This window comes from Scyliorhinus canicula, chromosome 13 (assembly GCF_902713615.1).
Source record: "Scyliorhinus canicula chromosome 13, sScyCan1.1, whole genome shotgun sequence".
Taxonomy (NCBI): Eukaryota; Metazoa; Chordata; class Chondrichthyes; order Carcharhiniformes; family Scyliorhinidae; genus Scyliorhinus; species Scyliorhinus canicula.
In genome coordinates, this window is record NC_052158.1 from 40670476 (window position 1) to 40688952 (window position 18477).

General features: G+C 46.1%; 1 protein-coding gene across 1 annotated transcript in view; it reads left to right on the top strand.

Annotated features, from left to right (window-relative positions):
* Positions 1–18477, top strand: part of LOC119975574 (verrucotoxin subunit beta-like) — a gene marked incomplete at its 3' end in the record, with an annotated part of 275562 nt that overhangs the window by 230261 nt on the left and 26824 nt on the right. Inside the window, exon 2 of the mRNA XM_038815363.1 lies at positions 17602–17731. Within this exon, the coding sequence (XP_038671291.1) occupies positions 17632–17731 (100 nt within the window). The remainder of the gene's footprint in view (positions 1–17601; positions 17732–18477) is intronic.

The following is an 18477-nucleotide window of genomic DNA, read 5'->3' on the forward strand; positions in this document are numbered from 1 at the left end:
AATCCCCGACCTCCTCGGTTTGTCAGCACGCTCGTACCGGGGCACTATACAGCAGCTTCACCCAGCTAATGAATCCCTCAGCAAACCCAAATCTCCTCAACACTTCCCACAGGTAGCTCCACTCCACCCTATCGAAAGCTTTCTCCGCATCCATCGATGCTACTATTTCCGCCTCCCCAGCCGCCGCCGACATTATTATAACATTGAGCAGCCGCAGCACATTGACATTCAGCTGCCTCCCCTTCACAAACCCCTTTTGGTCCTCATGAATAATCATCGGGACCATATCTTCCACCCTTCTGGACAGTATCTTGGCCAACAACTTTGCGTCTACGTTGATTAGCGAAATCGGCCTGTAAGACCCACATTGGAGGGGGTCCTTATCCCGCTTCAGAATCAGTGAGATTACTGCTCTAGTCATCGTCAGGGGCAGAGCCCCCTCCCTCGCCTCATTCAGGGTCCTCACTAACAACGGGCCCAGCAGGTCCGCAAACTTCTTATAGAACTCCACCGGGAACCCGTCAGGCCCCGGTGCTTCCCGGTCTGCATGCTCCCCAGCGCTTCTGTCAGCTCCTCCACCTCGATTGGGCCCGCCAGACCTCCCACCCGCTCCTCCTCCACTATTCGGAACTCTAGCTTATCAAGAAAGCTGTCCATCCCACCCACATCCGGTACAGATCCTCATAGAAAGATCTGAACACCCCATTAATGTCCCTGGCACTCCGCACTAAGTTCCACCCTGCGTCCGTGACACCCCCTATCTCTCTCGCTGACTCCCTGGTGGGAGCTGGTGGGCCAGCACCCGACTTGCCTTCTCCCCATACTCATATACCGCCCCCTGCGCCCTCCTCCACTGCGCCTCCGCCTTCCGGGTGGTCAGTATATCGAATTCCGCCTGGAGACTGCGACGCTTCCTCAAAAGCCCCTCCTCCGGGACATCGCATACCTCCTGTCCACCCTTACCATTTCTTGCACCAATCTCTCTCTCTCAACCCTCTCTGCTCTCTCCCTATGCGCACAAATAGAAATCAGCTCCCCTCTGACCACCGCCTTCAGCGCTTCCCAGACCACCCCAACTTGCACCTCCCCATCGTCGTTAGAATCCAAATATCCCTCCATGCTCCTACGGACCCGCTCACAAACTCCCTCCTCTGCCAGCAGCCCCCATCTAACCTCCACAGCGGGCGTTGATCCTGCCCCTCCCCCAGCTCCAGGTCCACCGAATGCGGAGCATGGTCAGATATGACTATTGCCGAATATTCCGCCCCCACCACTCTCAGAATTAGTGCCGGTGACAAAAAAGTCAATCCGGGAATAAGCCTTGTGGACTTGGGAGAAGAAGGAAAACTCCCTACCTCCCGGCCTCAAAAACCTCCAAGGATCTACCCCTCCCATCTGATCCATGAACCCCTCGGCACTGCGGCCACCGCCCGTCTTAGACCTCGAACGATCCAGAGCCGGGTCCAACACAGTATTAAAGTCCCCTCCCAAGATCAGTCTCCAGGTGGAATCCGGCTCAACATTCGCCGCATGAAACCTGCATCGTCCCAGTTGGGGGCGTACACATTGACCAGATCCACCCGTTCCCCTTGAAGCCTACCACTCACCATCACGTATATACCACAGCTATCCGCCACCACATTCAACGCAACGAACGACAAGCTCTTACCAACTAAAATCGCCACCCCACGATTCTTCGCATCTAGCCCCAAGTGAAATACCTGTCCAACCCAGCTTCTTCTCAGCCTCACTTAGTCCTCCACCTTAAGGTGCGTCTCCTGAGGCATAGCCACATCCGCCCCCAGCCCCTTCAGGTGCGCCAGGACCTGGGATCGCTTCACCGGTCCATTCAGCCCCCTCATGTTCTACGTGACCAGCCAAATCTGGGGGGGTCTTCCCGCTCCCTCTGCGCTGGTCAGCCATAGCTCCCGCTCGGCTCACCACATGCCCGTAGAACCCCCCAGGCCCATTCCCCACGGTGGCAGACCCCCTTCCCAATCCCCCCCATCTCTAACAGTTCCCCTATGGCCCCTCCAGGAGCAACCCGGTGTTACCCCCTTCCCGCCCACGGTCCCGCCCACTGCCCCTCTAGCGCGGGAAGAAAGCCCGCGCTACGATCTCAGCCGCCGACCCCCCCACCCAATGCGCGGGAAGAAGAGGGGCACATGACTCAATGGAACCGCGAACAGCTCCCCAGCCCACCACCAATGAAAGAACAAAAAACACCCGAATAAATAAACAACAGCCCCACAAAGCGAAAAAGCAAAAAAGCGACAAAGCAAAAAAAAAAGTGTCAACAAACACAACCAGAAAAAGAAAAGGATACCCAGGAGGAAAAAGCCTCCAGACTATGTACAGCAGACCCCAGACACCTAGTCCTCAGTTCGAGTCCAGCTTCTCTGCCTGGACGAAGGCCCAGGCATCCTCCGGGGAATCGAAATAGAGCTGGCGATCTGGTGACCCAGAGGCGTGCAGGCTGTAACAGGCCAAACTTCACCCCCTTCTTATGAAGTACTGCCTTTGTCCGATTGAAACTAGCCCTTCTCTTCGCCACCTCCGCACTCCAATCTTGATAAATCATGATCTCTGCATTCTCCCACTTGCTGCTCCTCTCCTTCGCCCACCTCAGCACACACTCACGGTCAACAAAGCAGTGAAAACGGACCAGCACCGCCCTCGGCGGCTCATTTGGCTTGGGCTTCCTCAATAGCACTCGATGGGCACCCTCCAGCTCCAAGGGTCCCTGGAACGACCCCACGCCCATTAACGAATTCAGCATCACGGCGACATAGGCCTCCAAGTCCGAGCCTTCCAGCCCTCCGGGAGGCCCAGGATCCGCAGGTTCTTCCGGCGGGAGCAGTTCTCCATCTCCTCCAACCTCGCTAGCCATTTCTTGTGGAGCGCCTCGTGCGACTCCACCTCACAGCCAGGCCTAGGAGTTTGTCCTCGCTCTCCGAGGCCTTTTGCCGAATCTCTCGGATCTCTGCGGCCTGAGCCGTTTGAGTCGCCATGAGCTTATCCAGCGAGGCCTTAAACGGTTCCAGGATCTCTGCCTTCAGCTCCCTGAAGGAGCGCTGAAGCAGCTCCTGCTGCTCCTGCGCCCACTGCTGCCACGCTGCTAGTTCCCCACCCGCCGCCATCTTGCTTCTCCTGCCTCGCAACTTTCTCTGCTTCAAAGCCGATCTTTTAACTGCTCCGTTCCTGGTCCAGTCCATCCACCAGCAGATGAGCGTAATGGATATGTTCCCATCCGGGGAAAAGTCCAGCCAGCACCGCTGCGGGCCCTTAAAAGAGCCCAAAAGACCGAAAATAGCGGGAGCTACCGAACGTGCGGCTTAGCTCCGCATCACCGCAACCGGAAGTCCCCCGAAACCCCTTTTCAAGGGTGTGGCCCAGCACACTGTAATCTCACTTGAATGGGACTGGTCCTTTTCCTGAGATTCTGATCCAGTTTCCAACCAGCAGATTCAAAACTCCTTCAGGAAAGCAACTCTAGCTTTAAGGTCACCAAGGCAGTTTGCCCACATCCAATGTGCTTTCAGTTCACTGAAATAGCTTTAAGATAAAACAGAGAAAACAGGGAAACACAGCTTCTTCTTCTGTAGTCCAAATGAACAAACTGAACATGAAACCAAAGCACTAAGCCCCCTCTCACCTGACTGCCACATCCGAGCTCCACCCGTAAGTTACATCACTGAAGCCGTGCTACAAGCCATGTGGTTAAACAAAACCTTTCTTTTTTAATAGATTTGGAGGACCCAATTCATTTTTTCCAATTAAGGGGCAATTTAGCATGTCCAATCCACCTATCCTGGGGGTGAAACCCACGCAAACACGGGGAGAATGTGCAAACTCCACATGGACAGTGACCCAGAGCCGGGATTGAACCTGGGACTTCAGTGATGTGAGACTGCCGTGCTACCCACTGCGCCACCGTGCTGCCCACAAAACCGTTCTTAAAGGGACACTCACATGACACTTCTGAGGTGCCCGTCTCTCCAGCCCGGGATATACGTCTGGGTTCATTGTTTGAAATGCCATATGATGTCATATCACGTGATATCTTTTAGGAGATTCCACCACTCCCAACTAGGTTGTATTATGTGTTCTTTTGGTGTCTCAATGATGTGATCTTAAGTCATGCCTGTTTAAACATGATCCATTTATTGTTAGTCTTTAACTATTTGCTGATCCCAGGTTACTGTCATGCATGGTGCTGCTCAGTGAATGGCTGATCATAGAATGTTTTCTCCAGGCTGTTCTCTCAGAGGCTATTACCATGTAACTCTGTACACCTTACATTAGGTTACATCGGCCAACGGAAAATCCCAACCTGATATCTGGATAGATCTGGAGCTGGATTACAGTATTCCCCATCACGTGTGTCCCTTGATGGTTATGGTTTTCTGTGCCACTCCATAACATCACCATTCAGAGAGAAGATTAATTCCCTGGAGGATGTTGACATGCCTAATGGGAGCCAACCCTCTGAAGATGAGGACGGTGATGATTAGAGGGACCTAGGTGATGCTCCTGCTGATGGCTCTGGCCATTGCTACCCCTTCCAAAACTCCCCCAGCGCTAGGCACACCCAAAACATATGGGCGTGGTTCGCTAGGCTCCCCGCGCACCTAGCACACCTGTCCTCGCCCCCGAAAAACCTACTCATCCTCGACCTAGTCATGTGGGCCCTGTACAGCACCTTGAACTGTATGAGGCTAAGCCTCGCACAGGAAGAGGAGGAATTCACTCTCTCCAGGGCATCCGCCCACGTCCCCTCCTCAATCTCCTCACCCAGCTCCTCTTCCCATTTACCCTTCAGTTCCTCCACCGAGGCCTCGTCTACCTCCTGCATCACCCGGTATATGTCCGAAATCCTCCCTCCTCCAACCCACACCCCCGAGAGCAACCGATCCCGCCCTCGTGGGGCAGCAAGGGGAACCCCCCACCTGCTGCCTGGCAAACGCCCTCACCTGCATGTACCTAAACATGTTCCCCGGGGGGAGCCCAAACTTCCCCTCTAACTCCCCCAAGCTCGCGAACCTCCCCTCCACAAACAGGTCCCTCAACCTCCTAACCACTGCCCTGTGCCAGCCCAGGAATCCACCATCAATGCTCCTTGGGACAAACCGATGGTTCCCCGTATCGGGGCCTTCCATCGAGCCCCCACTTCTCCCCTGTGCCGTCTCCAATGCCCCCCAATTTTGAGCGTAGCCGCCACCACCGGGCTCGTGCTATACTCGTTGGAGGGAGCGGCAACGGCGCCGTTACCAGCGCCTCCAGCTCATGCCCACACATGACGCCGCCTCCATCCTCTTCCATGCTGCCCCTTCCTCGTCCATTACCCACTTACGCACCATCGCTGCGTTGGCAGCCCAATAGTACCAACAGAGGTTGGGCAACGCCAGCACCCCCCCTATCACTGCCTTGTTTCCAGGAAGACTCTTCTCACCCTCGGAGTCCCATGCGCCCACACATATCCCGTGATGCTCCTGTTGACCCTCCTAAAAATGGCCTTCGGGATAAGGATGGGGAGGCACTGGAACAGGAACAAATACCTCGGGAGCACCGTCATCTGACGGACTGCACCACCCCCCGCCAGTGACAGCGGTAACATATCCACCTCTTAAACTCCTCCTCCATCTGCTCCACCAAGAGTAAGAGAGACTTAATCAAAACAAATAAGATCCTGAGCAGTCCTGACAGCGAGTATGGGAGAGGTATTTCACTTGTCAGAGAATCTGGAAGGATGGGTCACTGTCTAATAATAAGGGGTTGCTCATGAAGGTGCGGACAGGTGTTAGAGAGCATTTAATAAAGAATACAGTATCTGGGTTTATCAACTAGGGCCTAGAGTACAAGGACAAGGAGGTTACGCTGAACTATTAACAAGTCAACTAGTTGGATCTCAGCCTGAATATTGTGTACAGTTCTGACAGTGGCGGACTGGGTCTAAAATATTAGTTCCAGGAGACAAGGGGGCCCACCCACAACTACAATGCTATCATTTATTTTCATAACGAATAATTAAATTTTCAAAAAATACATATGGAAAAAAGGGTACAATTAAAATTTTTGGGAATAAATGTGTATTTCTTAGTAATTACAGTGTACATGTACTGTACATATACTGGCAGTAGATACCAAATGTAAATACAGAATGTTATACTTGAATTATTTTTTATTTTTTTTAATTTTAAGTAATTGGTTGATATTTTTAAATAGTTTACTGCACAATTTACACATTACAGATAGTTCAAAAGCACAATAGAGCATTGCATGCAGTCCACTATATTAAGAGCAATCGTTTTGTGTTCGCTTAGATGATTGTGCGAATCTCCAATATTACTTCTGCATCCAATTCATCTAAACAATTCCTTTTCAATGGATAGCAACATGTATGATTCCAAATTCTCCTCAGACAGCAAATTTCTTAACCTTGTCTTTATGATATTTGCATTGAAAATGTCCTCTCACATTGAACTTGAGTAACTGATAGTGTGCAGATGACTTTATAAAAGTTCATAAAGGTTTTTTTTTAAATCGCTTATGTTGTCACGAGTAGGCTTCAATGAAGTACTGTGACTTGTCACCACATTCCGGCGCCTGTCCGGGGAGGCTGTACGGAATCGAAACCGTGCTGCTGGCCTGCTTGGTCTGCTTAAAACCAGCGATTTAGCCCAGTGAGCTAAACCAGCCCCATACCATATGCCTTGTCATGAAGTCTGTTGGATGCCAGAATTTTAGGACACACGATGGGCAAGTGCTTCCAATTTTACATTGTTGCAACCGGAATCCATATTCTCACCATCATTAAGCAATAGCTCTAATACATCAAAGTTTGAAGCAAAAGAAAACAATTCCAATATGACTTGATCTTTGCTGATTTGTGGAAACAGCTTAATAATACCTTCCAAAGCTTCATCTTCAAGGCCCCTTCTCTGCAATAGTTTTAAACTTTGCTGAGGTCCAAGTAGGACACATCTTTATACAACTGTTTGTGTTGTACAAAGCGTGATTCTAGTGACTGGGACAATGCGATCCATTATTAGGTTAAACACATTTACTCGAAAATCAGCTAGAGCATCTGAGGAATTTCTTTCATCATCAATAAGCTCAATCTGCCATTCTTTTCTTCTTCCTCTGCCTCTTAACTGGCAATGCTGCTTCCAACGCATCAATTTCCAATGTTTGATTTTCATCCATATTCATCTGTGAAATCCTGCCCTTACATTTATTTACAAATTCCAAGCCTGCTGTGAATGTTATCAAATGTTCTTGTCTGTTCCTCAACTTTGTTGTAGCTGATCTACCAAACTCCATGCAGTAAACATATCTAAAACACTTGTCTGTAGATAACTTGATAACGGGGTTGTACTTTCAAATATATACAAGTAAGTAAATCCTGTCAATATGGTTTCAAACGTTAGAAGACTTTGAAGTAAACATTTGCTTCATGTTTTATTTTTGCATCAAACTTTTCTGATCTTGTATCATTGATAAGCATTTCAATAGATTACGAAATTACTTGGCAGCCGGCATCATCAAAACGTCCAATATAGTTGTGCTGCATTGGAATTTCTGACCATCTGGTCTCACCAATTAGCTTTAATCGTTTCATTTTTTTTGTCCTAGATGTTTTTCCACAACTTCTATCCATACAGCCATTTCTTGTATGATGCTTTCACAAAAAGTTGCTATATCTGGAGCAAATGAAAAAGAAACTGCAGGCACCACACATTTTGTTGTTTCAGTTATCACCAAATTCAAGACATGGGCATAGCACCATATCTTGAACATGTTGATCAGCCACATCAGCAATTTTACTTGTAAACCATTATACTGGCCACCTGGTAGCCTGCAGCGCCATCTGTGCTATCAGATAAAATTTTTTGGGGGTCAATTTTAAGATGCTGTAATGTTTCAATCAAGAGTCAAAAAGTCCCTGTCCTGTACCATCATCATCATTACTTGGCAAACTGAAGTAGTCGCTCACAGATAATACCTTTAAGCACATACCGAAAATAATGCTAAACTGATCGATGGATGGATTATCTTGTGTTGAATCAACCTGAATAGAAATAATATTTTGCTGAGAAAACTTCATGACTAATTCTTTCTTGTATCATATTCTTCATAATTTTGATTAACATGTTTTATAGTTGTTTTACTCACGGTATGTAACAAGTCCACCACAGCCTTTACGTTGAGCCTTTCCTTGTTGCTCTAATCGTTTGATTCTTTGTTTAGACTTGTTTTGCACTGCAGAAACATGAGCTGCCATAATGGGGTCATATTTTACCATCAACTGCACTGTAGCTAAAAAATGTCATGATTCAGAACCTCATTATCTAGAGTGTAGGCCAGATTCATTTCTGTGACCTCGAAAAGGAAGTGCTTGCTTGCTTAACATCTTTATGATGTCTATAATCCTCATGACAATACTTCTCTGCTTCATACTTCTTCTTTCCTTTTAATTAGTGATGCTGCAAAAATTTATCTAAGGTGCCATCATTAACCACACTGATATATTGCTGCGCATTTGCTCGTGATGGATATTGGAAGATTCCAGTAATTGATCTTTCATTTTCTTGCGTAGGTTCATTGCAGGATGTGCTTCCGAACCAAGTCATTTATGCTTGAAGGAATATCTGATTCGCTGTCACTAGTTGAAGCTATGTGTTCAGATGTTGCAACTACAGGCAGTACAGATACCGGAACAAGGAAGCCAAAAGAAATATTGGGCCTGGGTGATTAGTAATGGATGCACTTGTATTGTCTCTACATTCAAAGTAGCTCTTCTCTGTTCTTGTAACTCGCATGTCATTGAATCATCACCATGAGCATTGTTTCTTGCTTCTTGATTATTTGTTGCAGAACTGGATCTTGATGTGGATTGTGCTTGTGGTATTATAAACTCTGTAATAGGCCTGCAACGCTTGGCCTGATTCCTTCCTTTCTGCTTCATTTTGTTCTTTGCGTTTTAGTGACCCAGAATTTATGCTTTTTCTTTTCAATGCTGGTCGGGGTAATATCCTGAAATAAAACTTAATTAAAAATAGCCACATTGGGAAAAATGAATATTGATGATTGCAAGAGTAACTTGAAGGAACGCCAGATAAACCCCTACTTGATAAAAAAATATAAAATAAACTTACTTACACTTCAATAGGCTACGTTCATTAGTCAATACTACTGTGGCCTATGCAGCTTCAGAAGAGGAGACAATCCACTGTCCAGTATTCACACCAGCAAGCAACTGAGACAACTGTTGAAACTTAGAAGTTTGGTCCGACTATAGTAAGACATTAAAAATGGTCCCACGACCAAAGTAACATGTCAGTTTTGATACCAGTGTACCAAGTCGCAACCCTTTGGAGTTTACCGATCATGGCTTATCACTTCCAATATCTTTGACCTCATGATTCCCGGTCAAAGGTATCGCTTCTCCTTTTCGGTGACCTCACGACCCTATGTACTGCTTGATATCCTTTCAAGTTGCTGCCATCTCAAATCACGAACTGGAACTTATCTTTAAATTCACACACTCTTGCTGAAAAACGTAGATTTCCAACTATGTCCGACCCCGGGTGAACCAGCCCCCCCCCCCCCACTCCTTTTCACATCCGTTTAACACTGCTTCGTTCCTTCATACACTGAGTGATTATTTGTTTGTTTCTTTATTGCATTTTTATTTGGTATTGCTCTTTTTTAAAAACAATTATATTTTATTAAGTTAGAATACAAATTTCAGGAAAGAAGTTGGAGATTTATTTATCTAATTAATTATAATTTTTAAGGGCCCTTCAGAGATTCACGGGCCCCTTCTTGGCTCTCCGGGCCCCGGACTGATGTACCGGCTGAACCAAGACTACTGCTTGATATCCTTTGAAGTTGCCGACCATCTCAAATCACGAATTATAACTTATCTTTAATTCACACACTCTTGCTGAAACATGGAATTTCCTTAATTATGCCCGACCCGGGCCCCCCTATTCCACATCCTTTCACTACTCCCCTGCTTCGTTCCTTTTCATGCACTGCTTATTTGTGTCCGTTCTCTTTGTGTCTATTCCTTTTTATTACCAAAACAGTTGTCTGTGTTTGTTTCTTTATTGCATTTTTATTTGATATAGGGGGCTTACTTCATCAGGGCCCACTTGCCATCGGGCAAGCTGACACCCTGGCCCAGTCCGCCACTGGGTCTGGACCACACTGTTGGAAGGATGTGAAGACATTGGGGACAGTGCAAAAGAAGTCACAAAAATAGTTTCCAGGATGAGAAAGTTCAGTTATGAGGATAGATTGGAGAGGTTGGGACTGTTCTCCTTGGAGAGAAGAATACTGATAGGAGATGATAGAGATGTCAAAATCATGAGGGGACTGGACAGAGTACATAGAGAAATACAGCACAGAACAGGCCCTTCGGCCCACAATGTTGTGCCGACTTTTGTCCTAGGTTAATCATGGAATTTTGGACACTAAGGGCAATTATCATGGCCATCCACCCAACCTGCACATCTTTGGACTTTGGGGAGGAAACCGGAGCACCGGAGGAAACCCAAACACACACGGGGAGGATGTGCAGACTCCACACAGACAGTGACCCAAGCCGAAATCGAACCTGGAGCTGTGAAGCAATTTTGCTATCCACAATGCTACCATGCTACCTTAAGAAACAATTAATCTGCACTCCATTATTCTACCATAATCCATGTACCTATCCAACAGCCGTTGAAGGCCCCTAACGTTTCCAACTCCACTTACTTCCACAGGCAGTGCATTCATGCCCCCACTACTCTCTGGGTAAAGAACCTACCTCGACATCCCCCTAATGCACTTCAATTCTTGTCTGACAGCATTGTATTTACCCTTCCCCAATGTAAACCTTTCCCTGTTGCACGCACCTATCCCTCTCCATTGCTAAAGGGAATAGTCACAGAATTGTGGTCACTACCTCCAAAATGCTCCTCCACCAACAAATCTATCACTTGCCCTGGTTCATTACCAAGTACCAAATCCATATTGCCTCCCCTCTGGTCGGGACAATCTACATACTGTGTTAGAAAAGCTTCCTGGACACACTGCACAACCACCACCCCATCCAAACTATTGATCTAAAGAGTTTCCACTCAATATTTGGGAAGTTGAAGTCACCCATGACTACTACCCTGTAACTTCTGCACCTTTCCAAAATCTGTTTCCCAATCTGTTCCTCCACATGTCTGCTGCTATTGGGGGGCCTATAGAAAACTCCCAACAAGGTGACTGCTCCTTTCCTCTTCTGACTTCAACCCATATACCTCAGTCGGCAGATCCCCCTCGAACTGCCTTTCTGCAGCTGTGATACTATCTCTAATTAACAATGCCACCCCCCACCTCTTTTACCATCCTCCCTAATCTTGTTGAAACATCTATAACCAGGGACCTCCAACAACCATTTCTGCCCCTCTTCTATTCAAGTTTCCGTGATGGCCACCACATCGTAGTCCCAAGTACCGATCCATGCCTTAAGTTCACCCATCTTATTCCTGATGCTTCTTGCGTTGAAGTATACACACTTCAACCCATCTCCTTGCCTGCAAGTACTCTCCTTTGTCAGTGTTACCTTCCCCACTGCGTCACAACGCGCTTTGGCGTCCTGAATTTCAGCTTCCTTAGTTGCTGGACTACAAATCCGGTTCCCATTCCCCTGCCAAATTAGTTTCAACCCTCCTGAAGACAACTAGAAAACCTCCCTCCCAGGATATTGGTGCCCCTCTGGTTCAGATGCAACTGTCCTGCTTGTACAGGTCCCACCTTCCCCAGAATGCGCTCCAATTATCCAAATACCTGAAGCCCTCCCTCCTACACATAGAAACATAGAATTTACAGTGCAGAAGGAGGCCATTCGGCCCATCGAGTCTGCACCGGCTCTTGGAATGAGCATCCTACCCAAGGTCAACGCCGCCACCCTATCCCCATAACCTAGTAACCCCACCCAACACTAAGGGAAATTTTGGACACTAAGGGCAATTTAGCATGGCCAATCCACCTAACCTGCACATCTTTGGACTGTGGGAGGAAACCGGAGTACCCGGAGGAAACCTACGCACACACGGGGAGGATGTGCAGGCACCGCACAGACAGTGACCCAAGCCGGAATCGAACCTGGGACCCTGGAGCTGTGAAGCGATTGTGCTATCCACAATGCTACCGTGCTTACCATTCCTTCAGCCGCGTGTTCAACTGCACTCTCTCCCTATTCCGAGCCTCGCTATCACGTGGCACCGGCAACAAACCAGAGATGACAACTCTGTCTTTCCTGGCCTTTAACTTCCAGCCGAACTCCCTAAAGTTGTTTACCTCCACACCCCTTTTCCTACCTATGTCGTTGGTCCCAATGTGCACCATGACTTCTGGCTGCTCACCCTCCCCCTTCAGGATCCTGAAGACACGATCCAAAACATCCCTGGCCCTGGCACCTGGGAGGCAACATACCTTCCGGGACTCTCGCTCGCGACCACAGAATCTCCCATCTACTCCCCTAACGATTGAATCTCCTATTACTATTGCTTTTCTATTCTCCCCCCTTCCCTTCTGAGCTCCAGAGGCGGACTCAGTGCCAGGGACCTGGCCGCGAGGGCCTTACCTCAGTAGGCTACCCCCCCCAACAGCATCCAAAACGGTATACTTGTTTTGAAGGGGAACGGCCACGAGGGATCTCTGCACTGTCTGCCTGTTAGTTTTCTTTCCCCTGACTGTAACCCAGCTACTCTTGTCCAGTACCTTGGGTGTGTAACTCTTCTCGATAACCCCCTCTGCCTCCCGGATGATCTGAAGTTCATCCAGCTCCAGTTCCCTAACACGCTCTCTGAGGAGCTGGTGTTGGGTGCACTTCCCGCAGGTATAGTCAGCGGGGACACTGTTGGTATCTCTCACTACCCATATCCTACAGGAGGAGCATGCAACTGCCCTAGCCTCCATCCCCTCTTACTTTACAGACTATAGCTGCCCTGTAGACCAACTGGACCTCGACCCTCCGACTTTGCTTCCAGTCAGCTGCACTCTGTAAACTCCTGGCTCCCTTCTCGCTCTTTGCGGAAATGAAATGTAAGGAGCACCTTGCTCCCTCCTCACTTATTCCCTCAGTCCTCAAACTCTCACTGTAGCACTCAAATGCACCAAGTTCAGCACTCCCTCAGTCACCAAACTCTCACTGTAGCACTCAAATGTACCAAGTTCAGCACTCACTCAGTCACCAAACTCTCACTGTAGCACTCAAATGCACCAAGTTCAGCATTCCCTCAGTCACCAAACTCTCACTGTAGCACTCAAATGCACTAAGTTCAGCACTCCAGTGCAAACAAATCTGCAAACAAAGTCTGCACTGTAGCTGATCCTTTTTATACTGTGAATCTAGCCTCTGAAAACTGGCTAATCCAATTAACTAATTAACAAGCTCCAGCTGCAAGTACCTACAAGTGGAACCTTGTTTAAAGCTGATTCAAAATTCACCTTCTTCTAAACCAAACAGCAACTTTTAAGTTAATTAACTAAATAAAATAAATACTAGACTTTAGACAGAAATGAACCCTTATACTCCCTCAGTCACCAAACTCTCACTGTAGCACTCAAATGCACCAAGTTCAGCACTCCCTCAGTCACCAAACTCTCACTGTAGCACTCAAATGCACCAAGTTCAGCACTCCAGTGCAAACAAAGTCTGCAAACAAAGTCTGCACTGTAGCTGGATCCTTTTATACTGTGAATCTAGCCTCTGAAAACTGGCTAATCCAATTAACTAATTAACAAGCTCCAGCTGCAAGTACCTACAAGTGGAACCTTGTTTAAAGCTGATTCAAAATTCACCTTCTTCTAACCAAACAGCAACTTTTAAGTTAATTAACTAAATAAAATGAATACTAGACTTTAGACAGAAATGAACCCTTATACTCCCTCAGTCACCAAACTCTCACTGTAGCACTCAAATGCACCAAGTTCAGCGCTCCAGTAGAAAGGGAGAAACTGTTCCCACTTGTAAAAGGATCAAGAACGAGAGGCAACAGATTTAAGGTGATTTGCAAAAGAAGTAAATTGATGTTGGAAGTTGTTTGGGTCTGGAATGCATGGCCTGGAAGTGTGGTGAAGACAGGTTCAATTGAGGCATTCAAGGTGCCATTAGGTGATTATTTGAACACATAGAACATACATAGAAAAATATAAGCAGGAGGAGGCCAATAGGTCCTTCGAGCCTGGTCTGTCATTCATTATGATCATGGCTGATCATCAAGTTCAGTACTCTGATCCTGCCTTCCCCCATATCCCTTGATCCCTTTAGCCCCAAACGTTTTATCTAACTCCTCCTTGAAATTAGACAATGTTATTGCCTCAACTATTTTCTGTGGTTGTGAATTCCACAGATTCACCACTCTCCGGGTGAATAGATTTCCCCTCACCTCAGTCCTAAAAGGTTTACCCCTTATCCTCAAACTATGACCCCTGGTTCTGGACCTCCCCACCATCGGGAATAGTCTTTCTGAATCTACACTGTCTAATTCTGTTAGAATTTTATTTATTTCTATGAGATCCCTCTCATTCTTCTAAACGTCAATGAATATAATCCTAACAAATTTAGTCTCTCCTCATCCCAGTTCCACCATCCCAGGAATCAGCCTGGTAAACCTTCGCTGCACTCCCTCCATAGCAGGAACATCCTTCCTCAGATAAGGACACCAAAACTGCACACAGTACTCCAGGTGCGGCCTCACCAATGCCCTATACAATTGCAATAAAACATCCCTATTCCTATATACTCAAACCCTCTCACTATGAAGGCCAACATACCATTAGCCTTATTTACAGCCTGCTGTAACTGCGCGCTTACTTTCAGAAACTGATGTAAAAAGACACTAAGGTCTCATTGTGTATCTACTTCTCTCAATTTGCAGCCATTCAAATAATAATCTGTTTTCCTATTTTTGCTAAAAAGTGGAAAGCCTCACATTTTTCCACATTGTCCTGCATCTGCCATGTGTCCACCCCACAGTTCACCCTCCTACCCAACTTTCTATCACCTACAAATGTGGACATAATACATTTAGAACCATCGTTTAAATCATTAAAATATGCGAATAATTGGGTCCTAGCACAGATCCCTGTGGTACCCCACTAGTCACTGCCTGCCAATCAGAAAAAGACCCATTTATTCCAGCTTTTTGCTACCTGCTGCTATCCAGCTTTCCATCCATCTCAAGAGACTACCAGCAATCCCATGCACTCTAACTTTACATAGTAATCTGCTATGTGAGACCATGTTGAACGGGCAGCATGGTAGCACAAGTGGATAGCACTGTGGCTTCACAGCGCCAGGGTCACAGGATCGATTCCCCGCTGGGTCACTGTCTGTGCGGAGTCTGCACATTCTCCCCTTGCCTGCGTGGGTTTCCTCTGGGTGCTCCGGTTTCCTCCCACAGTCCAAAGACATATAGGTTAGGTGGATTGGCTGTAATTGCCCTTAGTGACCAAAAGGTTAAGAGGGGTTATTGGGTTATGGGAATAGGGTGGAAGTGAGGACTTAAGTGGGTCTGTGCAGACTCGATGGGCCAAATGGCCTCCTTCTGCACTGTATGTTCTATGTCTTCTGAAAGTCTAAATAAACCACACCCACCCAGGTCTACCTGGTCAACTCTACCAGTTACATCTTCAAAGAATTCCAGTAGGTTTGTTAAGTATGATTTCCCTTTTGTAAATCCTTGATAATGGAATCTCAGAATTCCCTACTATCGACGTTAGGCTCACTGGTCTACAGCTCCCTGTTTTCACTCTACCTCCCTTTTTGAATAGCAGGGTTATATTAGCTACCCTCCAATCTGCAGGAAACATTCAGAGTCCAAATAATTTTGGAAAATGGCTGCCAATGAATCTAGTATTTCGAGGGCTACTTCCTGAAGTACTCTAGGATGAAGATTATCAGGTCCTGGAGATTTATCCACCTTCGGTCTCATAATTTCCCTAAAACCATTTCTCTACTAATGCTAATTTCCTTCAGCTCCTCACTAAAATTTGTGTCCTCGTTATGAATTCCCTCGTTCCTGACTGTAAGGGGCCTACGTTCATTTTTATCACCTTTTTCTCTTTACATATCGAGAGAAACTTTTACAATCAGTTTTTATGTTCCCTGCTAACTTACGTTCATGTTGTATTTTCTCCTTCTTAATCAATCCCTTGGTCTGCCTTTGCTGAATTTTAAGCTGTTCCCAATCCTCAAGTCTATTGCTTTTTCTTGCTAATTTGTATGCCTCTTCTTTGAATCTATCTCTAATTTCCTTTGTAAGCCAAGGTTTGGCCACAGTCCCCTTTCTACTCTTGTACCAAATTGGAATAAACAACTTTTGGAGTTCACCTATTCGTTCCTTGCCTGTCCACGATCCTTTCAGTCATGTTTCACATTCCATCATAGGTACCATTATTGAGATTCAGGATTCTAGTCTCAGAATTAACTACCTCACTATCCACCATGATACAGAATATTGTGGTCACTCATCCCCAAGGGTTCCCTCACAACTAGATTGCCAACTAACTCTTTCTCATTGCACAACACCCAGTCCAAGATGGCCCGTTCCCTTGTTGGTTCCTCAATGTATTCGTGCAGAAAACCTTCTCGTGTGCACTCCAGAAATTCCTCCTCCATTGTATTGTGATTAATTTGACTAAATCAATCTTTATGTGGATTAAAGTCACTCATTGTCACTGATGTTCATTTATCACGTGCATCTCTGACTTCCTGTCTAATGCTATTCCCACCTGCAGTTTGGTGGTCGATATACTACCCCAACAAATTTCTGTTGCCCTGTGGTGTTTCTTAATTTAACCCATACAGATTCCACATTGTCTGTGCAAATATTTTTCCCAAAATTGCATCAATATTTTTTTCAATAAATACTGTAACTTCACTACCTTTTCCTCTCTGTCTATCCTTCCTAATACTGAATAGTCCTCAATGTTTAGCTCACATCCTTGGTCACCTTGGAGCCATTGTCTCCGTAATTCCAAATATATCATACACCTTTACATTATCTGTGCAATTTATTCATCCATTTCATTTTGAATTGCTCCGCGCGTTCAGGTGCAAAAGTAACAGGCTAGGTCATTCTAACGTTCCCTTGACCGGTCCCTGTTATTTTTTTACAATGCCAAATAGAACAATGTTCGGGGCACGGGGAAAAGGCACAGGAATGTGGATGCTCGTTTGGAAAGCAGGTTGCAGAGAACATGGGCCGAATGGCCTCCTCTGAACTGTAAACAATTCTGTGATTTACGACCGGATAAGGAGAATTATTTTTCTCACAGAGGGTTGTGAGTCTTGCAACTTCTCTTTCTCGAAAGGCAGTGGCAGCAGTAGTAATTGAATGTTGTTGGGGGTTGGCAGGAATTTGGGGGCTGAATGACCTACTACTGTGGCTTAATTCAAATATTGTATGTTAATGACCCAAATTAGCTTCTGAATTGCATTTAAATATCGGACAAGTTTGGTAAACCGGTGATTCAGGACATTCCAAACGATCTTACAATTGTTCCATGCTGTGATACATACGCTAAAATTTAAATTTTCACTTGCAGCTAGATCTGTGATTTGAATACCTGGGAACAATGACTCACGGAGAAAGAGTAGTGATGGAATTGGCAGCTCTGGGTCGTCCTTTCCAATTGGGAATGCTGTACGATTGCCGAACTGATTCTCTTATTGCAGGTAATATATTAACAACAGAAATGTGAAACAATAGACAATAATCTCTACAAGAGCCATGTGATCCTCTCTGTCAGATTCTATATTAATCTCAGTAAGAGCCGTGTGATCCTCTCTGTCAGATTCTATATTAATCTCAGTAAGAGCCGGGTGATCCTCTCTGTCCGATTATATATTAATCTCAGTAAGAGCTGTGTGATCCTCTCTGTCAGATTCTATATTAATCTCAGTAAGAGCCGTGTGACCCTCTCTGTCAGATTCTATATTAATCTCAGTAAGAGCCGTGTGATCCTCTCTGTCAGATTCTATATTAATCTCAGGAAGAGCCGTGTGATCCTCTCTGTCATATTCTATATTAATCTCATTAAGAGTCGTGTGATCCTCTCTCAGATTCTATATTAATCTCAGTGGGAGCCATGTGATCCTCTCTGTCAGATTCTATATTAATCTCAGTAAGAGTCGTGTGATCCTCTCTGTCAGATTCTATATTAAACTCAGTAAGAGCCGTGTGATCCTCTCTGTCATATTCTATATTAATCTCATTAAGAGCCGTGTGATCCTCTCTGTCAGATTCTATATTAATCTCAGTAAGAGCCGTGTGATCCTCTCTGTCAGATTCTATATTAATCTCAGTAAGAGTCGTGTGATCCTCTCTGTCAGATTCTATATTAATCTCAGTAAGAGTCGTGTGATCCTCTCTGTCAGATTCTATATTAATCTCAGTAAGAGCCGTGTGATCCTCTCTGTCA